The 23,055-nt window shown below is 36.6% G+C and overlaps 1 protein-coding gene across 1 annotated transcript; it reads left to right on the top strand.

Moving 5' to 3' along the window:
• The first annotated feature begins 9,782 nt into the window (after positions 1-9,782).
• LOC131146206 (probable pectinesterase/pectinesterase inhibitor 61) lies at positions 9,783-13,553 on the top strand. Its single transcript, XM_058095621.1, has 3 exons — positions 9,783-11,078; positions 11,844-11,980; positions 12,596-13,553. Exons 1-3 carry the CDS (start codon positions 9,916-9,918, stop codon positions 13,291-13,293), a joined length of 1,998 nt encoding a protein of 665 aa, XP_057951604.1. The 5' UTR covers positions 9,783-9,915; the 3' UTR covers positions 13,294-13,553.
• Positions 13,554-23,055: the final 9,502 nt, after the last annotated feature.

The following is a 23,055-nucleotide window of genomic DNA, read 5'->3' as shown; positions in this document are numbered from 1 at the left end:
ACTTGTTTAAGCTGTATTTGTTTGGAAAACCATGATTTAGATTACCAAATAGGTGTGATTTTTTTAGTTATATGAGCATGCATGTGTGTGTCACTGTTGAAATGCTAGTAGGAACGGGGTTCCGAATTGTTCTAGGTACTGAGAGTGTCCGGCTCTATATCCGAGGGTGTGTTTATCACCTACCACGTAGGCAAGAGTGTCTAGATCTATTTCCGAGGGCATGAGCCTATACCAACAGATCAGGCCGAAGGGTGTGGATCCACCAGTTAGCGTCGGTACGATACCATGGGAGTTGGGGACTAGCCATGTGCCGGTAGCGCCGTACTTCGCGCGTTGGCTAGGCCAACACCGGATTGTCCCAGACCGGCTTCAGGCCGAAGGGTATGACGACACCAAGATTACTGATCATGTCTATGTGTATGTGTGCATGTATGCACTGTGGAAATTAGTACTGTGGAAATTAGTATTGGAATGCATTTAACTGCGTGTATGTTGTATCATGATAACACTCAAATGTCACACACCGATATAACCTGCGTTCTTCCTTACTGAGAGGTGTCTCACCCCTGCTGTACACACATTTTTACAGGTCCTTCTGGTAACCGGAACTAACGTCCTGGTGTAGGGAGCGTAGTGACCTGTATAGTGCGTTTAGCGCTTGGATAAGTGTTAGGACTGTAATTTTGGTGGGTTGCCATTTTGAGATGTATTTGGGCACCCATTTGTACATTTTTTATAGAGTCATGTTCTGCTCTTGTATAGACTTTGGTATGATATTGCATATGTGTATATAGATGATCTTTTTCCACTTCGTATATGTTTGTGATTGGATGTGTTTAGGGTACCTGGGAACCCCACGGGGTCGGACCCTCATCCATTGTACTGTATCTTTGGATGTTTTATCAGATACAGGGACATATTATATTACATTCTCACCCCCGGGTCCCATTTCCGGGTTCGGGGCGTGACACGTTGTCTCGACAAGGTGCCATGGGTAGGAATAGTTTGTTTACAAATAGTAGTTAACTTCCTTGAGTTATCAAAAGTTTATATAAATTGGATAAGATGAGTACGACTTATATGAGGTATGTTTAGTTGGTTTCATTTTGGTATTGATATAGGATTGTTTTCTTCTTTTGTTTGGTTTGATGCATGAGGTGCTTTATTGGTTATTCGTAAGCTCCAAGTATCATTTTGTTTCCACGGTATTCCTTCGCCATAAATAAGGGTTATTAATAAAATTAACAAAGGAGGTATTGCCCTCTTTTACCATAAAAAAATAAAAAAATTGTGAAAGATATAATGTTTTAAAATACTTTTAGATCTCGTTTGAAACTTAAAAGCTTTTAAGGAAAAAAAGGTAAATTAAAAATAATAATAATAATTTTTCATGTTTGATTATTAAGTGAAAAAAATTTTTAAAAAATATATATCAAGTCAATTAATGAAGAAAATTTTAAATTTTATGATTTTTCTTTATTTTAGTCATATTGGAACAAATTTTCATTTTATATATATATATATTGTTATTTGTGGCTCTTATGCTTCTATTTTGATAAGCAAAGAAGGAAGGAGGAAAAACATGAAGGGGGCAGCACAGCAGGAATCATCGACGAGGAGCCTATGCTCGTCAACGAGGGAACAGCTGAGGTTCGTCGACAAAGGTTCTGGAACTTGTCGAGGAACAATTACCTAGAGCAGGAAACTTTCAGATTTCTAGTATTCTCGACGAGAGCCTTGTATTCGTCAACTAAGGGTCTTCTTGGTCTCGTCGACGAGGCCCTGTGTTCGTCTACGAGAGGCGCCTGGGCTGTAGTGGTTTTTTTTTTTTCTTCTGAATTTTAAAATTTTGAACATTGGGCGGTTGAGCAAACGGGGGGAAACTTCCGTGGAACTTCTATATATGTCATCTAGGCATATTTTGAGAGTGGAGATGATCATTAGAGAAGTTTATTGTGTATATTTTGATTTTTTTAGTGAAATTTGTGTGTCATTGCTTCAGTGGATATAGGCTTTGTCGAACCACGTAAATCTTTGTGTTGATCTTATTCTGGTTGTGTATGTGTTATTTACATTTACTTCTTGTTGTTTATTCCACTGTGTATCTTCATTATACAATCCATATCACAACAAATTTGTATTAGAGCGAAGTTGTTATGGCATCGAGATCATCTTCTGCAAGATTTGATGTTGTCAAATTCGATGGAACTAGAAATTTCGGTTTATGGCAAAGGAGAGTGAAAGATATTCTATTGCAACAAGAAATGGCTAAAGCATTGCTTGATACTCAATCGGAAGGAATGGATGAGACAACATGGGTAGATTTGAAAGCGAACGCAGCGTCGACAATACACTTGTGTTTGGCCGACGAAGTTCTCTATCAGGTGATGGAGGAGGATTCTCCAGCGGCTATCTGGAAAAAGTTAGAAAACCGGTACATGTCTAAATCCCTCAATAGCAAACTTTTTCTTAAGCAACGTTTATATTGGTTTAAGATGGTAGAAGGATCTAGTCTAGATCAACACATCAATGCTTTTAATCAAATCATAAGTGATCTTATAAGAGTTGATGTGAAGTTTGAGGAGGATGATAAGGCTTTGATGCTGTTAAATTCTTTGCCCTCAACTCATACCTACGAAAATCTTGTGACCACTCTTACGTGGGGAAAAGAAACACTTGATTTGGAAGAAGTAACAAGTGCCTTTTTAAACTTTCATCAAATGTTGAAAATATGTGATGAAGGAGAAGGACTTGTGGTAAAGGGCATTAATGAGCGAGGCAAAGGAATGTTTAAAATTGGGTCTAATCAGAAATTCTGAAATCAATCTAAGAAGAAGAAAGAAATCCGGTGTTATAAATGCGGTAAAAAAGGGCATGTAAAATCAGAGTGTCCGAATTGGAAGAAGGGAAATGCTAATAAGCATGAGGGGATTTCTAAATCTATAAATATTGTTCAAGAAGAGGATTCAGCAGATGGTGATGTTCTATCAATTTTAGCAAAGTCGGATAATCTAACGGACTCTTGGATACTTGACTCGGCATGTTCTTGTCACATGGCTTCAAATAAGGAGTGGTTCAACACTTACAGGTTAGTAAATTTAGGATCAGTTCTTATGGGTAATGATACTTCTTGTAAGATCGTTGGCATAGGAAATGTAAAGATAAAAATGTTTGATTGTGTTGTAAGAACATTGTGTAATGTAAAACATATACTTGAGTTGAGAAAAAGTTTGATATTTCTTGGCACTTTGGATTGTAATGGCTTTAATTACAATTCCAAAGGTGGAGTCTTGACCGTATGGAAAGATAATATGACTGTGATGAAAGGACAAAAGTTGGATGGGAATATTTACACGTTGCAGGGAACTACCATTGTAGGTGGAGTTGCAGCTGTGGATACTGAATCAAATGATACCGTCTTGTGGCATATGCGTCTTGGGCATATAGGAGAACATGACATGAAAGAATTACACAAGAGAAAATTGTTGAAAGGTTTAAAATCATGTCAGTTGGAATTTTGCATATTTTGTGCTCTTGGAAAATAGAACAGGGCAAAATTCAGTTCAGCTACTCACAAGACGAAAGGAATTCTCGACTATGTACATTCATATGTTTAGGGTCCAATTAGAGTTACATCAAAGGGTGGACATGTGTACTATGTGAGTTTTATTGAAGATTACTCACGGAAGGTTTGAGTTTACTTCATGCCTCACAAATCTAGTACGTTTGCCAAGTTTAAGATTTGGAAGATGGAAGTGGAAAACTTAACAAGGAGGAGAATCAAATATTTAAGGTCAGATAATGGGACCGAGTATGTTGATTCTCAGTTTATGGAGTTTTGTGTGGAGTAGGGCATTAAGAAACATTTTACAGTTCGCCGGACACCTCATAAAAATGGTGTGGCAGAACAGATGAACCGGATTCTTGCTGATAGGGTTCAGTGTTTTATATTGAATATAGGGCTACTGAAGAACTTTCGGACCGAGGTAGTTAGTATGACTTGTTTTCTGGTTAACCGATCACCAAGGGCATCACTAGTGGGTAAAGTGGCGGAAGAGGTTTGGACGGGAAATGCAATAGACTACTCCGAATTGAAGGTATTCGGGTGTCCAACCTATGTCCACATGCCTAGTGAGGAGAGGTCTAAGCTTGACCCGAAGTCTCACTGTTGCATCTGATTGGGATATCCAGAGGGTGTGAAAGGGTATAAGTTGTGGGACCCTGTAGCAAACAAGGTGGTGATCAGTAGAGATGTAGTATTTCATGAACAGGTTATGGTGAAACGTACTCAAGAGTTTGATGAAAAGAAACAGGAGCCAAAAAGTTAGGGCAGTGATGAACATGTTATACATGTGGAGTTGGAAGCTCAAGGCAACGAAAATGATCATGGTCCCGTGGTTGCAAGGAGCTTTAGCTCGAAAAACCAACAAGTCGACAATATTCCTATACGGAGATCTGAACACACTATCAAGCCTCCATTAAGGTATGGTTTTGATGAGTTAGTATCTTATGCTTTCCTTACTTGTTGCAACGATCCAACTTCTTTTCAAGAGATAGTGCACAACTAAGAGAAAGATAGGTGGATGGAAGCAATGATTGAGGAGATGAAATCATTACATAAGAACCTAACTTGGGATTTAGTGGAGCTTCCAGATGGGAAGATACCGATAGGTTGCAAATGGATGTATAAGAAGAATGAGGCAATTTCAGAAAAGGAAGGAGATAAATTCAAGGCACGGTTGGTGGCAAAAGGATACTCACAAAAGAAGGGGATAGATTATGATGTGATCTTTTCTCTAGTGGTCCGACATACTTCTATCAGAGTTGTGTTGGGGTTGGTAACTTATTACGATCTTCATTTGAAACAAATGGAGTGAAGACTGCGTTTCTTCACGATGACTTGGAGGAACAAATCTACATGGTATATAGGAGGGATTCATTGAACCAGGAAAAGAAAATTTCGTTTTTAGGTTGAAGAAATCTCTTTATGGGCTGAAATAGTCTCCAAGGCAATGGTATAAACGGTTTGATTCGTACATGATGAAGATTAGCTACAAACGGTGTGAGAATGATTGTTGCATTTATGTGAATAAACTTGAGGATGGTTCTTTTGTTTTCTTGTTATTTTACGTCGATGACATGTTAATAGTTGCAAGTGATTTAACTTAGGTGAATCAGTTAAAGGATCTGTTGTATAAGGAATTTGACATAAAGGATCTTGGTTCAACTAAGAAAATACTTGGGATGGAGATTCGCCGAGACAGGACTGCCAGGAGATTATGGTTATCTCAAGGTGGTTATGCGTAGAAGGTGTTGGAGAGATTTAGCATGACTGATGCAAAACTAGTGTGTACACCTCTAGCGAATCATTTCAAGTTGTTTACTACAGATTGCCCAAGTTCAAATGAGGAAATCTAGGACATGTCAAAGGTCCCCTATGGTAATGTTGTGGGGAGTTTAATATTTGTCATGGTATGTACAAGGTCAGATTTGGCTCATGCGGTAAGCGTGGTGAGCAAGTTCCTCTCTAATCCAGGAAGACAGTATTGGGAAGCTGTCAAATGGATACTTAGATACTTGCGAGGTACATCGGGATATGACATCATGTTCGGCAAGCAACAGGGTTGTCCTTCAGTTATGGGGTTTGTTGATGCATATTATGCTAGAGATATGGATAACATAAGGTCTATAATGGGATACGTGTTTACCCTTGTAGAAGGACCAGTATGTTGGAGATTCATAGTATAGTCTCTGGATGCATTGTCCACGACTGAGGCGGAGTATATGGCAGTTGCCGAAACTGCAAAGGAAGCCTTATAGCTTACTGGTTTAGTCAGAGAGTTGGGGTTACATCAAATGGTGTGGTGCTGCATTGTGATAGTCAGAGTGTCATTTACTTGGCAAAGAATCAGGTATACCATGCTAGGACCAAGCACATCGATGTGAGGTTCCACATGGTTCGAGAATTGATTGCTTTGGGTAAACTTGTGTTGGAGAAAGTTCACACATCTGATAATGCAGCAGATATTCTAACCAAATCAATTACTTCAGAGAAGTTCAAGCATTACTTGGACTCACTCCATGTCTCCAAGTGATAGAAGGGAGATATACCCAACCAAACGTTTTTAAAATTCAAAGTGAAGCAATTCATGTTTTTGAGATTCTCTTAAGGGGCATATAATCGCCAAGGTGGAGATTATTATTTGTGGCTCTTATACTTCTGTTTTGATAAGCAAAAAAGGAAGGAGGAAAAACATGAAGGGGGCAACACAGTAGGTGTAATAACCCCACAAATGATTATACAAGATTAGTGGGGTGATTTCCAAAAAATTAATTAATTAATTAATTAAATTTAAAAAAATAAAAAAATAATAATTAAAATTTATTTTTATTTCTATTAATAATATATTATTAATATTAATTATTATTATTATTATTATTATTATTATTATTACGTGAAACACGATATATATTATTATGAGATGATGAAATGTGCATAGAAAATGATGAGAATATTTATATTGAATTGAATTGAGATATACTGAAATATGATTGATGAAATGCTAATACCACATAATGATTGCAGGTATATGGTAGTGAACCCTGATGGATGATTATGATATTGGGCACAGTACCGTTGCTAGTAGTGTAGTGCAATCACACGGACTCTTGGAGCGTGTGACATGATAGTTGACTGTGCCATTTTGTAGGGTTGTTGGACCCCCTAAGTCTGGATCAGGGCTATAGGGCGGCTAGTTGTACTACAGACGCGATATGTGATATGATATTTGATCTAATTGGGTCGGTCAACCGCGGTTAGATCCATCCTTCGGGCCGCACAACATTGACCATGGGGGGAATCATGGCGTGAAAAGAAAGATCCTTAGGGTAGTCATAAGTTACATACATGATGTTGGTACTAGGTACTAAGGATACTTATGAGCTAGATGGTAAAATGAAAACGGAAAATGAAATAATGATAAAATTGACGAAAATGAGAAATGAAAGAAATAATGAAAATGGAAAAATAGAGAATGATAAAATTGAGAAATGGAACCGTGTGAGTTAATAACATAAATAATTGAGGCGAAGTGAAACTGTCCGCCTGAGAATTTACTGAGTAAGGTGAGTGTCCTGATAGGTATCAGATGTAACCATACCTGGCTGCATAATGTGTTAGGACAGAGGGAAACTACTATATGGACGAGTAATCTTCCCTATTCTCAGGAACTTCGCTAGTAAATATGTGTTGGAAATCATGGAATTTGAGAAATGGTTTTAAAGCTTATAAAAGCTTGTGTTGTATATCTATATGATTATGAGAATGTGTATATCATCGTATTTTCTCAGATGAAATGATGATTTAAAAAGTAAAGTGTATTATAACTAAACTCTTATGGCCACACACTGTAAATAATTTATTCCTTCTTACTGAAATGTGTCTCACCCAAATTATCTAAATTTTTCAGAGAACAGGGACATGCTAGGTGATAGAGCTCCGAGATCATAGGGAGCTGAGACCCTAACACATAGGGTGAGTTTTCGGACTAGGGGAGGTGTAATTCCCCTAGATTTGAGTTGTTTTTGAGTCTATGATGGTGGTATGTATATATGTGTGTTGATACTCAGGACATTGTATTATGGTTATTAAGTATGTACTATCTTCCGCTGTTAGGTTATATAAATGAAATGACTTTTTACCCAGTACCCAATGCGGGTCGGGTCGTATATATGGTAGTAGGGTTGTTGACGTGGCCGATTTATAGATGTTATTTATGGCGAGTGAGTATTTAATTATTATTTATTATTGAAGAAAAATTTGGTACAAAATCGGGGCGTCACAATAGGATTCGTCAACGAAGGTTCTGAAGTTCGTCGATGAACAATTACCGAGAGTAGGAAACTTTCAGATTTGTGGCATCGTTGATGAAAGCCCTGTATTCGTCGACTAAGGGTCTTCTTGGTCTCGTCAACGAGGCCCTGTGTTCGTCAACAAGAGGCGCCTATGCTACGGTAGTTTTTTTTTTTTTTCTTTCTAAATTTTGAATTTTTGAATGTTGGGTGGTTGGGCAAACGGGGGGGGAAACCTCTGTGAAACTTCTATATATGTCATCTGGGCATATTTTGAGAGTGGAGATGATCATTAGAGAAATGTATTGTGTACATTTTGATTTCCTTAGTGAAATTTGTGTGTCATTACTTCCGTGAATGTAGGCTTTGTTGAATCACGTAAATCTTTGTGTTGATCTTATTCTGATTGTGTGTGTGTTATTTACATTTACTTGTAGTTGTTTATTCTGCTGCGTATCTTATTATACGATCCATATCACAACATAAATATATATATATATATATAGTGAAAAAAGTAATGGAAAATAAATTTATTTATTTTTCTTTTCTTTCCCCAAATTAAATCCTTAATCCAAACAGAGCTTTCATGTTTCCTAATATTAAAATGTTAAAAATATTGTAAGAGGAAACCAACTAATCATCCTATTAAGAGGGTCAGCTAACTCAAGGTGAATTTGTAAAAGAAAAAAGTGTCATAAGGAAAAAAAATAACATAATGTATAATAAAATTTAATTGAAATATTAATTTGATTACTTCGGTTGACTAGTTAGGTGGAGGTGAAAGTGTTAAATATTAAAATATAGTCCTAGTTCCGAAATCATAAAATATAACGTCACATGCACCTCAACAAATTCAATAAATGCACTTTGGGACATGAAAAATGTCCTAATGAATTTAAATTTTTTTCAAGGTGAACTATTGTGGATATGATGATGTACCAAAATTGTCATTATTAAAAGTTTAAGGCCCCAAAGTGAAAAATAATAAAGCCTTTTCATTCATAGTTTTACTTATATTATTAAACCAGTTAAGATTCTTGAAAGCATAGAACAAACTAGTGAAAAGCATCAAATTAAAAAGCTCTAAAAAGAAAAAGAAAAAAATTGAGTACCATAAAGGATTTGCTTTCACCCAATTGATTTAAAAGCCAAAGGGTACAAGGCACTTCATTGAACTACTTTCACTCATTAGATCTTCATTTCACATCAATAGCTTTAATCATAGATTAATCTTTCTCATGCAAAATTCATTAATTAATTATTTAGAGTGTTTGGATTTGTTTTATTATTTACAAAGTATGCTAATTGCAAATAAAATAAAATAGAAGATAACTTATTTTTTGGAAGTGTCCATTTGATTATATTGACAATTTTATGTTGCAAATGTTGAATTATAATTTTTGAAGGAGGTGATGAAAAGCATAAAATGGAGAATGAGTTAAATCTCGTAGTATATCTCAAACCTGATGATCGATCTTTCAATTAAATTTAAAATTTTAAAAATAATACTTATTAAGAACTCAAACAAAAATGACTTTTTCCTTTTTAACTTTCCCGCTTTTGTCCAGGCTCACTCAATTATATATATATCCTAATCCAAACCCTTAATCCCGTGCCTCTCCGTTACCCAAATTGTCAATTTCCCATATGAGAGGTAATGAAATGAATCAGATTCAACCAAAAATAATTAACATTCATATAAAAAAATAAAAGAAATAAAATTTAAAGCCGTTCTTTTAGAGAGGTTAGAATTGAAATTTTAAAATTGAATTTGTGTAAGTTTAAATAAAATATAATAAAATTAGGTTAGACTTTAGTATTTAATATATATATATATTAATTAATTATAAAACTACTTTACCTAAAAAGCTTGGACTTTTTTCCAAAGCTAAAAAATTTAAATCCAAGAGATCAACATAATCTAAATCCACAAAACTTTGGTTTAGAATTTAACATCAAAAGCTCAAAAAATGCAAAAGAAGAAAAGAAGCAGCAGATGCATGTCATTTCTTCATCCAGTGGATAGAGCGGTTTTGGAATTAGAATACAGCTAACTCTACAGACATGGACCTCACACCAACCTCTATTACTCCCCCCCCCCCCCCCCCGGCCCTCTCTCTCTCTCTCTCTCTCTCTCTCTCTCTCTCTCTATATATATATATATATACATATATATATATATATATATATATATATATCAGTACCCATCTTCTGCTTCAGTACTTCTTTGTAAACACACTGCAATTCACTCACACTGTCTGCTCTGTAGCAAGAATGGGCTATGACAGGCTTGGGCCGTCCAACCCGGAAAGCTCACTGCCCGATCCGACCTCGTCTCAACCAGAACAGCCGCCGCCGATCCACCCGGCCCCAAGGCGAAAGCGCCGCCTCGTCCTCCTCTGCACCCTCTCCGCCTTCCTCATCGTCGCCTCCGCCGTCTCCGCGGCGATACTAATTGGACCGCTGGCGAACCGGGCATCCAGTGGATCGGACCCGTCAATCCGCCGACAGCCCACCAAGGCCATTTCCAGGGCCTGCAGCCGAACCCGGTACCCGACTCTCTGCGTAGACTCACTCGTAGACTTCCCCGGGTCGCTGACCGCGTCGGAGCCGGACCTGGTCCACATTTCCGTCAACCTCACTCTCATGCGGTTCGGCAAGGCCCTGTACTCCGCGTCGGAGATCAACAACCTCCCGATGGACCCGATGGTCCGGTCGGCGTTCGACGGCTGCCTCGAGCTCCTCGACGACTCCGTCGACCTGCTCGCGCGTTCGCTCGTCTCCGTCAGCGTTGGCTCCGGGTCTGGCGGAGGGTCCGCCGGCGACGTCGTGACGTGGCTGAGCGCGGCACTGACGAACCACGACACGTGTACGGACGGATTCGACGGGCTGAGCGGGGCGGTGAGGGATCGGATGGCGGTGGGGCTGCGAGACCTGTCGGAGCTCGTGAGCAATTGCCTGGCGATCTTCTCAAGTTCGGGCGAGGACTTCTCGGGCGTGCCCGTGCAGAACAGGAGGAGGCTGATGGGGGCCAATGGGAATGCGCCGCTCCCGGGTTGGTTGACCCGGGAGGAGAGGCGGCTCTTGGGCGCCCCCGTTCCGGCCATACAGGCTGATATTGTGGTATCGAAGGAGGGGAACGGAACGTATCGGACTATTTCGGAGGCGATAAAGAAAGCGCCGGAGCACAGTGGTCGCCGGACGGTTATATATGTGAAGGCCGGAAGGTAAATAAATCGGAATTTTTGGGAGAAGGAAAGATAATGAGATACATTGCATTTTCCAAGTGTTCTTTGTTTTTTTGTTTTTTCGCTTTTTGAAAGTAAAAAAGTAAAATAAAATTGTTATACGTTCGTGGTCCTAGAAAAAATTTAGGCACACGCTTTCCCTTTTTACCCCCACTTGACAAAATGATTTTTTTTGTGGAATCGAACTTTTTTTTTTTTTTCCGAATCAATAGAAAGATCGTAATCAAACACATTTTATCTCATATGATAAATCTCTTTGGTCCTAATTCGATTTTACTAATGATAAAATTATTATGTTTGGAAGATAATATGAACTTTTTTATTTATATTTGAATATGGCATTATGCATTTTTTAAAGGTAAAATGGGTCATGGTGCCTTAAATTGAGCCACTTTCGGTGGGTATTGGGCAAAAATTGGTACGGCTAAATAGTAGGTGAAATGACGGTTATGCCCGTGCGTACCAATTTTGAAGTTAGGGACGTCGGACACGTCACTTTGCTGTATTTCTCATTGCCTCTGTTGACTTTGGTTCGGTCTTTACCCGACTGTTCCTGTTTTCCACGTGAAGTGGTAATTTTGTAATTTCACATCTCTTTTGTGAAGTTGAATATTTAAAATAATAATTTAAGAATTAAATAATTATTATTTTAGTCAAAATTAGGGGTTATCTAAATATTATTGTTTTAATATTTTTATTTGTTTGGGTATGAGGGGCATTTTGGTAACTTCGCACGTGCCTCAGGTACGAGGAGAGCAATCTGAAGGTGGGGAGGAAGAAGACGAACCTGATGTTTATAGGGGACGGGAAGGGCAAAACGGTCATTACGGGCGGCAAGAGTGTCGCTGACAAGCTCACAACCTTCCACACCGCCTCCTTCGGTAAATAAAATTATTTCCCTTCATTCTCATTTAACCATTTCCTTTATGTGTGTGTGTGTATATATACATATATATATATATATATATATATTTGAATTTTAATTCATCTTTTATCTTGACATTATTTTTAGACATTCAATAAAAAATTTTATTTTTTGATGTCAAAATTACACGTGGCATGTCCATTTTATAATATCCATAAGCTTTATTTATTTCATCCAAAAGTTAACTAAAATAACTAATCCGAAATTTCTTAATTTTTAGAAAGGATATATGGGTAATATAAAAACTCTAAAATAAAATGAAATAATTTTTAGATTCGGCTTATCTCATATTCGTGGCACTGTACGGGTGCACGGTTGGGTGGTACTTTTTTCAATTATTAATTATTTTCAATTTCACCCCCTTTTTTTTCTTAATTAATTATTATACCATAACAGCTGGAGTCTGTCCGTCAAAATGTATTTAATTTAAAGAAAAAGGTGTCACATTATTAATGGGAGCATAGGCCACGTGTCGACCTACCGACCAATGGCGTTTTTTTTATTAACAAAAAATTAAAAATAATTTCATATTTTTATATAGTTTTTTTGAAATTATCTTTTTGCTGTGCAGCGGCGACCGGTGCTGGCTTCATTGCACGAGATATGACGTTTGAGAATTACGCCGGAGCGGGGAAGCACCAGGCGGTGGCTCTTCGAGTCGGCGCAGACCATGCGGTGGTGTATCGATGCAGCATCATCGGGTACCAAGACACCCTCTACGTCCACTCGCAGCGCCAATTCTTTCGCGAGTGCGACGTCTATGGCACCGTCGACTTCATTTTCGGCAACGCCGCCGTGGTGCTACAGAACTGCAGCATCTACGCGCGAAAGCCCATGGCCATGCAGAAGAACACCATCACCGCCCAAAACCGCAAGGACCCGAACCAGAACACCGGGATCTCAATCCACGCATGTCGGATCCTCGCCACGTCCGATCTCGAGGCGTCCAAGGCTAGCTTCCCCACGTATCTAGGCCGCCCATGGAAGATGTACTCGAGGACCGTGTACATGTTATCTTACATGGGCGACCACATTCACCCTAAGGGTTGGCTGGAGTGGAATGACTCATTTGCGCTGAGCACGTTGTATTACGGTGAGTACCTGAACACCGGTCCAGGGGCGGCCCTAGGGCAGCGGGTCACGTGGCCGGGGTACCGAGTCATCAACTCCACCGCCGAGGCCAACAAGTTCACTGTTGCACAGTTTATATACGGGTCGTCGTGGTTGCCTGCCACCGGAGTGGCGTTTCTCGCCGGATTATCGGTTTAAATTAAATTACACCAATAAGTGGGTCCGAGGGTCTCTATAGTTTCTTTGATAATTGACATGTATGAAATTAAGTATAGTTTTGCGTTCTATTTTTTTTTTTTTTTTCATATTTAATGTAATAATTGTTCCACTCAAAGATGCCTTTCTGAATTGAACACGCAAGGCGAACAGAGCATAAGATTGTAATGGTACCAAAAAGATGTATATGTGAGGGTAATTGTGTAATTAACTAATTGCACTGGGGCAAGTTTGGAATTTCACTTCTAGGTCACTGGAGTCTTGTGATTGTGCCCTTCTCTTTTATAATTTCAAGATTTGAGGTTTAGATTTGATTTGCTTTTGTCGGTGGCATTGAAAATTAACCGATAACAAGATTAATTATTGTTTCATGAATAGGCTTGCCCTAAATATGGGCCTGGTCCAGGCCCAGGCCCATTTGGGCTGTGGCTGCCAGGCCGGAATAATCCGGTTTGGCCCAATTCTGCATGCCGACTAGAAGGAAAATAAAAAATTTATCTGTTTGGTTGTGAAAAAAATAGCTTTTCAAAATGCCATCTTACTTTTTTTGTTTTTAGTCCTTACGTGAAAATTTTAAAAAGAAGCAAAAAAATATTTTCCAAATTTCATATGCACATGTTGAAAACATAAAAAATGAAAATTTTTTAAAAAATAAAAATTAAAAAAATTACAACTTAATAAACCCTAGAGAGATATATTTGTCATATGACTTTAAGGTAGTGTCTATATCCACTATCTATTTATTATCTATTTGATGAGCCCATTTGATTTTATTTTTACCTTAAATACAAGGAATCCCAATTCTAAACCAAGAATCGAGCATGTGATGGACTCGTAAGTTTTGGGAAATTTGGATTTGTGGATGAATCTTAAGATCATGCATGCATGCATATAACAAATGCAAAAATGAGAGAAAATCAAAAGAAAAAAGAAGAACACGAATTAACATGGCTTAGCAATATGTCTATATTCACAAAATCTTTGTGTAATTTTTACTATCAACGGGAAAATTACTTTAAATTTTCAATTCTCAGTTATAATGTATATATATGGTATAATATAAAAATTGTAAAATACCCTCATATGATATATAGTTACATTGCGCACTAACTCAAGCATACTATATTGTGGTACGAGAGGACACAAACGTACTGCATCATACTGTGGGAGGCAACCCCAATCCCCCCACCCCCAAAAATAATAATATAAAAGGACATAACTCGCAATGTAGATTTGTACATATTACACGAAGCTTATATGGTGCAGTCTTGTCGCTGGCAACAATGCACCTAGAAAACGAAATGGTGGCACCATATATGAGTGCGGCTAATAAATGAGGGTTTTCCAAGTTCTCATTATTGGAAATATAGATGGTCTTATCCAATCCAATTCCATCAATGTTTTAAACTTTAATTTTCATTTATGTGCCAACAGTGCAATAAAGCAGATGAGTGATAGAGGCCTACGGACCTTTAATCAACTATATATATATATATATATATATATATATATATATATATATATATATAATAGAAGAAAAAAGATAAAATAAATCATTATAAGAGAACTAGGTGGAGAAACTTAAAAAGATAAAATATAATAAAATTTAAAGATAAAATGAGGATTAGATTATAGAGGATGAGATAGATACAAATACTCTTGGGAGTAAATTAGCTAACTCTATTAAAAAATAGCAAAAGAGATTTTAAGTGAATTAAGGAGAAGATTCTTGAATAGCAAAAAGTGTTAGTGTTGTGATAAAGATGTACAAAAAATCGTAAAGATAAAAAGAATTTGATATAAAATGATGCAAAAATGTAAAAACATGGATAACTTTGAAAAGTATAAGGATGCGAGAAAAGATATGAAAAAAGTCATTAGTGAAGCTAAATATAGATCATTTAATAGTTTGTATGATAGATTAGATACAAAAGAAGGGAAAATAGATATATTTAAACTTGTTAAAGATAGAGAAAGAAAGAGTAAGGACTTAAGAAATGTAAAATGTATAAAAAGTGAGGATGATATTGTCTTGGTTAAAGACGAAAACATTAAATAAAGATGGTGAAGTTACTTTAGTAAGTTATTTAATGAAAACCAAATAGAAGACTTAAATTTAAAATTGTCAAATGAGGAAAAGACTAAAAATATGAGATTTATTCTCAAAATTAGAGTTAACGAAGTTAAGTTTGCACTAAAAAAGATGAAAAATAGGAAAGTTATAGGACCAGATAACATCCCAATTAAAGTTTGAAAATGCTTAAGTGATAATGAAATTGTATGGTTAACTAATTTATTTAATACAATTATAAAAACTAAGAAAATACCACATATATGAAGGAAAAACATTTTAATACCTATATACAAAAATAAAGGAGATATTAAAATTGTAATAACTATCGTGGAATTAAATTTATGAGTCATATGATGAAACTATGAGAAATAATAGTTGAACAAAGATTAAGGTTAAAAAAGAAGGTCTCAGAAAATCAATTTGATTTTATGTTTGAGAGATCTACCACATAAAAGTCATATATCTTTTAATAAGATTAATGGAAAAGTTTAAGGAAAATAAGAGAGACTTACATATGATATTTATTGACTTAGAGAAAGCATAAGATATGATACCTACGGAAGCTCTATGCTGGGTTTTAGAAAGAAAAAAAAAAAGGTGTATGTAGTAGATATATTGATGTCATTAAGGATACGTATGATGGAGTAATGACTAGTGTAAGGACTAAAAATTGAGAAACTAGATAATTTCACCATAGGTGTACATCAAGGATCTGCTTTGAGCCCTTATCTTTTTGCTTTAGTGATGGACCAACTAATTAAGAGTATTCAAAAGGAGGTTCTATGATATATGGTGTTTGCAGATGATATTGTATTAATTGATGAAACTAGGGACAGAGTAGAGGCTGACTTAGACTTATGGAGAGAATTTTTGGAATCTAGAGGCTTTAGGATAAGTAGAAATAAGAGAGAATATATGAAATGTAATTTTAGTAATGGTAGGAGGAATATTGGAGACAAAGTTAAACTTGATGATGAATAAATAAATAACACTTGTAGATTTCGATACCTTGGATTTATTATGCAAGTTAAAGGAGAAATTGAAAATGATGTAATGCATAGAGTTAAAGCAAGTTGAGTAAATTGGAGAAGTGCTTCAAGTGTGCTCTGTGATCGTAGAATATCCTTAAAATTAAAAGGAAAATTTGATAGGACATCTATAAGACAAGTTATATTATATGGATTACAATGTTGAGCAACAAAGAAACAAAATATCCAAAAAGTAAAAGTTGACGAGATGAGAATGCTTAGATGGATGAATGGTATAACATTGAAAGATAAATTAAGGAATGAACATATTTGCGATAAGTTAAGTGTAACTCTTATGAAAGATAAGATAAGATAAGGGAGGAACGACTCAGATGGTATGAGGTAGACCACATAGTGCATCAGTGAGAAAGAGTGAGTTAGTTATTGTGGGGGGCAGTAGAAGTGGGTAAGGGTAGACAAAAAATTACTCGGAAGGAGATAGTGAGTGAGGATTTAATATCCCTGAATCTATCAAAAGAAATGGTCATAAATTGGCGGAAAAAGATTCATATAACCGACCCCACCTAGTGGGACTTAAGGCTTGGTTTTGTTGTTGTTGATATATATATATATAAGTAGAAAAAAAATTCTTCAAACAAAAATTTAATTTATATTAGTTTATTCACATAGAGAATATGATATGGATACACTCGAACTTTTGAATCCAATGATGAGAGTACATGTTCATTTTTTTTCTTCTTTTTTTTTTTCTTCTCTTTTCTTCTAATATCGAAGTTTCATATCCAAACGATAAAATGCCCTTTGGAGGATGACAACATATTTTATTTTGTAAATTATTATATTGTTTTTCCATAATCATTTCATTTATAAGATATTCTATTATGTGAACCAAGTCTAACTGTAATGATCTGAATAATAATGGTATTTAAATAATAAAAAAAAAAAGGAAAATGGAAACAGGAATAGAAGGAAGCAGCCGACTTCGTAAACGAAGATACCGATAGAGGATTTTTGGAAGTCTGAAATTCATCGATAAGGGTTCAAGTTCGTCGACGAACTTTTTACAGGACTCATCGACGAGGTGACGTGACTCGTCAACGAATCCGGCAGTATGAATAGTTCTAAACGTGATTTTTTAGCTCATTTGTGCGCAAAATTCACTCTCTCTCTCTCTCTCTCTCTCTCTCTCTCTCTCTCTCTCTCTCTCTCTCTCTCTCTCTCTCTCTCTCTCTCTCTCTCATCCTTCGGTTTCTCCTCCTTCTCTCTAAGATTCTGGGCTGAATTTCCATCGGTTTGACGATCTGAAGCCACCACGACGCTCCTGGGAAAGTTCTCTACAACTCTGTCGGAGTGGATCATCGGTGGGGCTAAGGTGGAACCCATCTCAAATTCAGGATAAGGTTTTCTACTCAGTATTTGGTTTCTTGACAATTGTAGGAAACATAGTACGCGTAGAAATATTGAACTTTAATTCTAGGAGATGTGATTTTCAGGGTGTTGAGTAGGGAATCTTACGAGTGCAGGATAGATTTTCTTAGGGGCTTTTCAAGAATCAAGTAAGGGATAAACTAAGCTAGTATTTTATGAAAAATATGTATATTGTTATAGCATTTGATTTCATGAAAATAAATATATTTATATATGCCTTATGTTTGGGAAAATACCGCTAAAAATGATGGTATGTTAAATATACGAAAAACCTGTTTAGTGTGGCATGAGTAGAAATTATTATGAAATACTGTTTTCTGGAAATGTGTTAATAATACAAATTTTTATAATAAAAAATCGGCGTACGCACCTAGATTTTGATATATTTGTCGGCGTACAAGGCGAACTATGTGTATGATTTGCTGGCGTACGGGCTGAGCTATGGATATGATTTGCCAGCGTACGAACTGAGTTATGTATATGATTTGTCGGTATACAGGCCGAACTATGGATGTGATTTGCCACCGTACGGGCTGACCTATGGATATGATTTGCCGGCATACGGGCTGAGCTATGGTAAAATGTGAAATACCGGCGTACGGGCCAATGATTTTCATGATATACGTATATATGCAAAATGATATGATTGATTTGATAGTTAATGGTATGAAATATCCATGTATCACAATTTCAGTATATGTTATATGTTATCAGAACCTAATTGGTTTGGTCTAGGCTAACACTTGCACGGTACCGCTACTATGTGTTCATGGTGTGAGATTGGATGGTCGATGTGGTTTTAAGAAGTGTATGAGCGCCCCTAGTGTATGGACCAGGTCTGGCAAACTCATATGACTTACAAACTTTACTTTTGACTTGACAGTGGTCGGCCAATCATTGTCAGGTCCCGCCTTCGGGCCACACAACCCAGTCATGTGGGAGTAATATATGACAACAGCTAGCTAACCTTCCAAGGATGTTTGTTTTTGGTATTACTATTTCTATGAGATGAAATATACTATGTAAATCATTATGTTCTACCATGTTTTGATTATACATGCTTTTGCTAGAAGTGATATATATAGTTCTACTGGTTATGTTTATGATTATATGTATACCACAGAAATGCTCATATTGTCACACACTAGTGTTAGTTTATTTCCCTTACTGAGAGGTGTCTCACCCCAAGATTTTATAAATATTTCAGGAGCCCCTGATAGGAGAGCGAGTAAAACCCTGCTAATCTAGTATGGTTGATCTGCCCTTCCGGAAGGGTAAGTGTTTTGATAGGGTTGGATGTATTTTATGGGATGGTCTTAAGATATCTTTTAGGCTGTGTACTATGTGTATATAAATACAATGGTTGTAGTAACTCTGGTATTGTGATGTATGGTATAATGAGATGTATATGATTGTATGTTTCCTACTGCTTAGGTTTCCGTTATATGTTTTGATATATCTCTGGTACCCACGGGTCCAGGTCGATTATGATCTGCTGAGTTTTGTGATATTGTATTTATATTATAGAAAGAGAAAGAAAAAAAAAGTGTGGAAATTAAGCAGGTCATCACACTAACTTCAAATAAAAACATAGATCTTGGTTTTTTGAATGTTTTGTTTCTTTTTATTTATTTTTTTACATAAATTTTATAATCTTCAAGAAGTCACAACAATGTAGTTGGTTAAGCCTAGTTCATGAAATATACATTTTGTATAGAGAGGTGGTGTTGGCTTTTTGAGTCCAATCTCTGTTTTGATGCTGACAAACACAAGTGTCTCTTATGTGTATGTTTAAGTGTTGAACAACTATTATTCAGGTCACACATAAGATCAAGAGAACATGGAAGCTAAGGCAGGTCTTAAAGTACAAATTTGACACATTCCATGATGTCAAAGAGTAAAGGAGAAGAAGAAGAAGACATATTTTGAATTGTAATTGCATTTGATTTTTATTGTTTGGTCTGTAATAAATGCATACATCCTACTTGATATGACTTAATGCTTAGATAGGTTATAGACAGACCTTAACACAGACTTCGGTCGACCGACGTTGGGTTTTTGGGCTTAATTAAAAAGCCTAGGTCATTGAATGATAATAGGAATCATGACCCTTACACTTGATGTCACATGCTTTTTCACCAGGGTTGAAATTGCACGAGAGACCAAACAGGACATAAAGGTCATTTTTTGATGTTTCGGGCGACCAAACCTTGGCAATATAAAATGCCTTGACCGACGGAACTGGCTGGAGGTCAACAGTTGACCATGTCTCAAGCGGCCGAACTAAAATGAACGTAGTTTCCACGATCGACAAAACCCTAGTCACTGGATTTTCCACTATTCTCGGACGACCGAACCTTATGATCCGGCAAACCGAACTTGAGGACGGGCGACCAAACCTCGAAGGTTTGGATTTTCGCCTTGCTCGGTAGACCGGACACTGCTTTCAACAAACTGAACCTGAATTTCAATTCAAATTCTACGAGTCTGTTTAGTCGATCGACCCTAAGGGTTAGCAAACTAAAACTCTTGGGTTGCAAATTTTTTACCAAGGTAATTAGGGTTAAAACTCAATTAAAACATTTCCAAAATTTCTAATTTGTCCACAACGGTCATATTTTGTTAAAAAACTGATTAACAACTTTGATTAACTCCAAATTCTCTATAAACCCTTTGTTAATCAAAGTTCCCTAAACCATTTTTATTGCAAAAATATTTTCTTTAGGACAAATCTTTTCATACTCTCCAAACTCTCTTTGATTCTTTCGTTATAACATTTTTTTTAAGTGAGTATTTTTATTAGGCATTTATTTTTAGAGTGTCTTTATTGCAAAAAGGTTTTGAGTATAAATCTTATCTTCTCCAAACAATATTATTGCAAATCTTCAGTAGAGAAAATATTTGTTTTACATTTGATCTTTGAAGCTTTCATATAACATCAATGATCTTATACATTAGTTTTTGCAAAAATATTTTTAGAGCCAACCCTAAGTTCTCCGGTGTATTTGAAAAATATTTTTAGAAGAATATTTTATCAGGGTTGAAATCTTTGAAGCATTTTATCATATAAATCTTTTTTCAAAGATTAGAATATTTATTTCGAAAAACACCCTCATTCTACTGAACATAATGCATATTATTAGAGAGTGCATGTATTTGAACTTTTAATATGTACATTCATGCTTGTATTTAGAAGCATTTTAATATGTACAAAAATGATTTTTATTGTACCTATTGGGTACAGCCCAGAATTTAAACTGAGGAATCTCAACCCCGTAAGTGAAATAAGTTGGGTTCAATCTTGTAATTAAGCTGGGGTTTATCTCGTCCCGTAAGGAGAGGTTGTAACAGTTTCTGCTCCGCCCATTTAAGTGAGTAAGGATAGTGGAATCCTTAGGAGATATACCCAAGGCGGAGACGTAGGCTGCTTTGGCCAAACCTCGATTAGAAAAATATCGCGTGTCACTCTCTCTCTCTCTCTCTCTCTCATTTAATTTCCGCACTTAAATTTCTATGTGTATACTTGTTTATTTACTGTTACAATTATTTACATGCACGAATTTAAATTAAATGAAATATACTGCACACGTGTATATCTACACTCACAGTTTAATTATTTTACATACACATTTGTTTTATAAATGAGATATGATATGTAGTGAATCGGCGTAAATGTTTAATTTAGTCAAAATATTTTTAAAACCCAATTTACCCCCTACCTCTTAGGATCACACCAATTCCAACAGGTGGTTAGGCCTTGTTTACCACGTATACATTCTTCCTTCTCCCTCTTCTACTTATTCCCTTGCTCTTTTTCTCCTCTATGCCGATTCTTGTTACTTAGACAAAATTATTTTCCTAGTGACTAGAAATCGCAACTAATTGAACTTAATCTTTAGCCGTAACGAAAATTTTAAGTGGCTTGACACCTCGTTGGTTGCATAAATCTTGGGTCACTCTTATTTTGACATATGGATGCATGAGTCTCTTTTTCCCTTGATTTTGATTAAAAAATAAATCTTATATGCCTGCATATTTGAATAAGAATGGTCCAAGACTACCATTCATATCACTAACATCTCTCCGTATTGTGAGTCATCAACTATCTCATATGGGAGAATGGGCTCAACTCCTCAAGAGGAGTGGAAAAAAAAAAAGCGTAGAAACCGTATACACAACCATGTTGGCATATTGAAGATAGACAAATGTAAAAGGGCAAAAAAAAAAAAAAAAGTTCTCTTGGGCCAGGCTAAATTCCTTATTCCTTAAACTACTTTTTCAGTGGCCCAAAAAGGCTGGACACTGCAAGGCATCAAAAAGAGTCCTTAACCAATTAAAGGTAATGTAACAGGGTACCCTGTCCCTGTCTTTGGCACTGAGATGACAGAACCGAAAAAAAGAAAGAGAGAGGAGAGATGATGCAAATGTGATAGCCACGCTGATATAACGACCCACTAAGAAATAAGGAAGCCAATGAGATCAGAATTATATTCTGCAACCACAGAAAGATGGTGGCAAATAAAGTTTTGACAATTATGCTCTCAACCAGAGCATTTGCTGCATAATGGCTGCTTGGACTGTACACCACCCAACTCCTTTGCCATTTTGGCCCTCTGATTTGTATAGACAAGAAAATTTCTGCAAATTTTGCCTCATTCCCCAAATGCATTTTCAGCCTAACAGGTCCAAAGGGCAGCAGGGGGCATAATACACTATACACATCTTTGGGTTGAGACTTTGAACCAGCCCGACCCATTATCACTAATCAAGGTTTTGATCATTTAGCCATTCCCCCTCCCCATCTTTTCTGAGAAGTTTTCGCTCGTCTGCCCATGTAGACACCATCATCTATTTAACGGAAATGCACTTGCTTGATCAGAGCCATCCAATGAAAGGTGATGACGTGTTTAGTACACAAACCGACCAAGCAAGGTTTCTCCTTGCAGAATGGCTACAGGCAAAAGATTTTTCCAAGTTCTGAGATCGCAACATGAATAGTCAAAAAGAACTATTGGCCACCAGCCTTTTGCCACAGTAAAAAATGAGTCCCATGGTAATGGTAGTTTGATTATACATCAACCACAAGCAACTTTCAAGAACCACAGTAAATAGAACAAGCCTTCAGATATTCACACATGATGCTGAAGGGTTTCATAGCATATCAATCAATTTTTATTTAGGTTGTATGGGAGCATGAGTTTCATGTCTCGGTTTTGTTTTGATCCAAATCTGAGCAGATCCAAATATACAATG

This window comes from Malania oleifera, chromosome 13, assembly GCF_029873635.1.
Source record: "Malania oleifera isolate guangnan ecotype guangnan chromosome 13, ASM2987363v1, whole genome shotgun sequence".
NCBI lineage: Eukaryota > Viridiplantae > Streptophyta > Magnoliopsida > Santalales > Ximeniaceae > Malania > Malania oleifera.
This window is presented reverse-complemented; position numbering and strand designations above follow the sequence as displayed.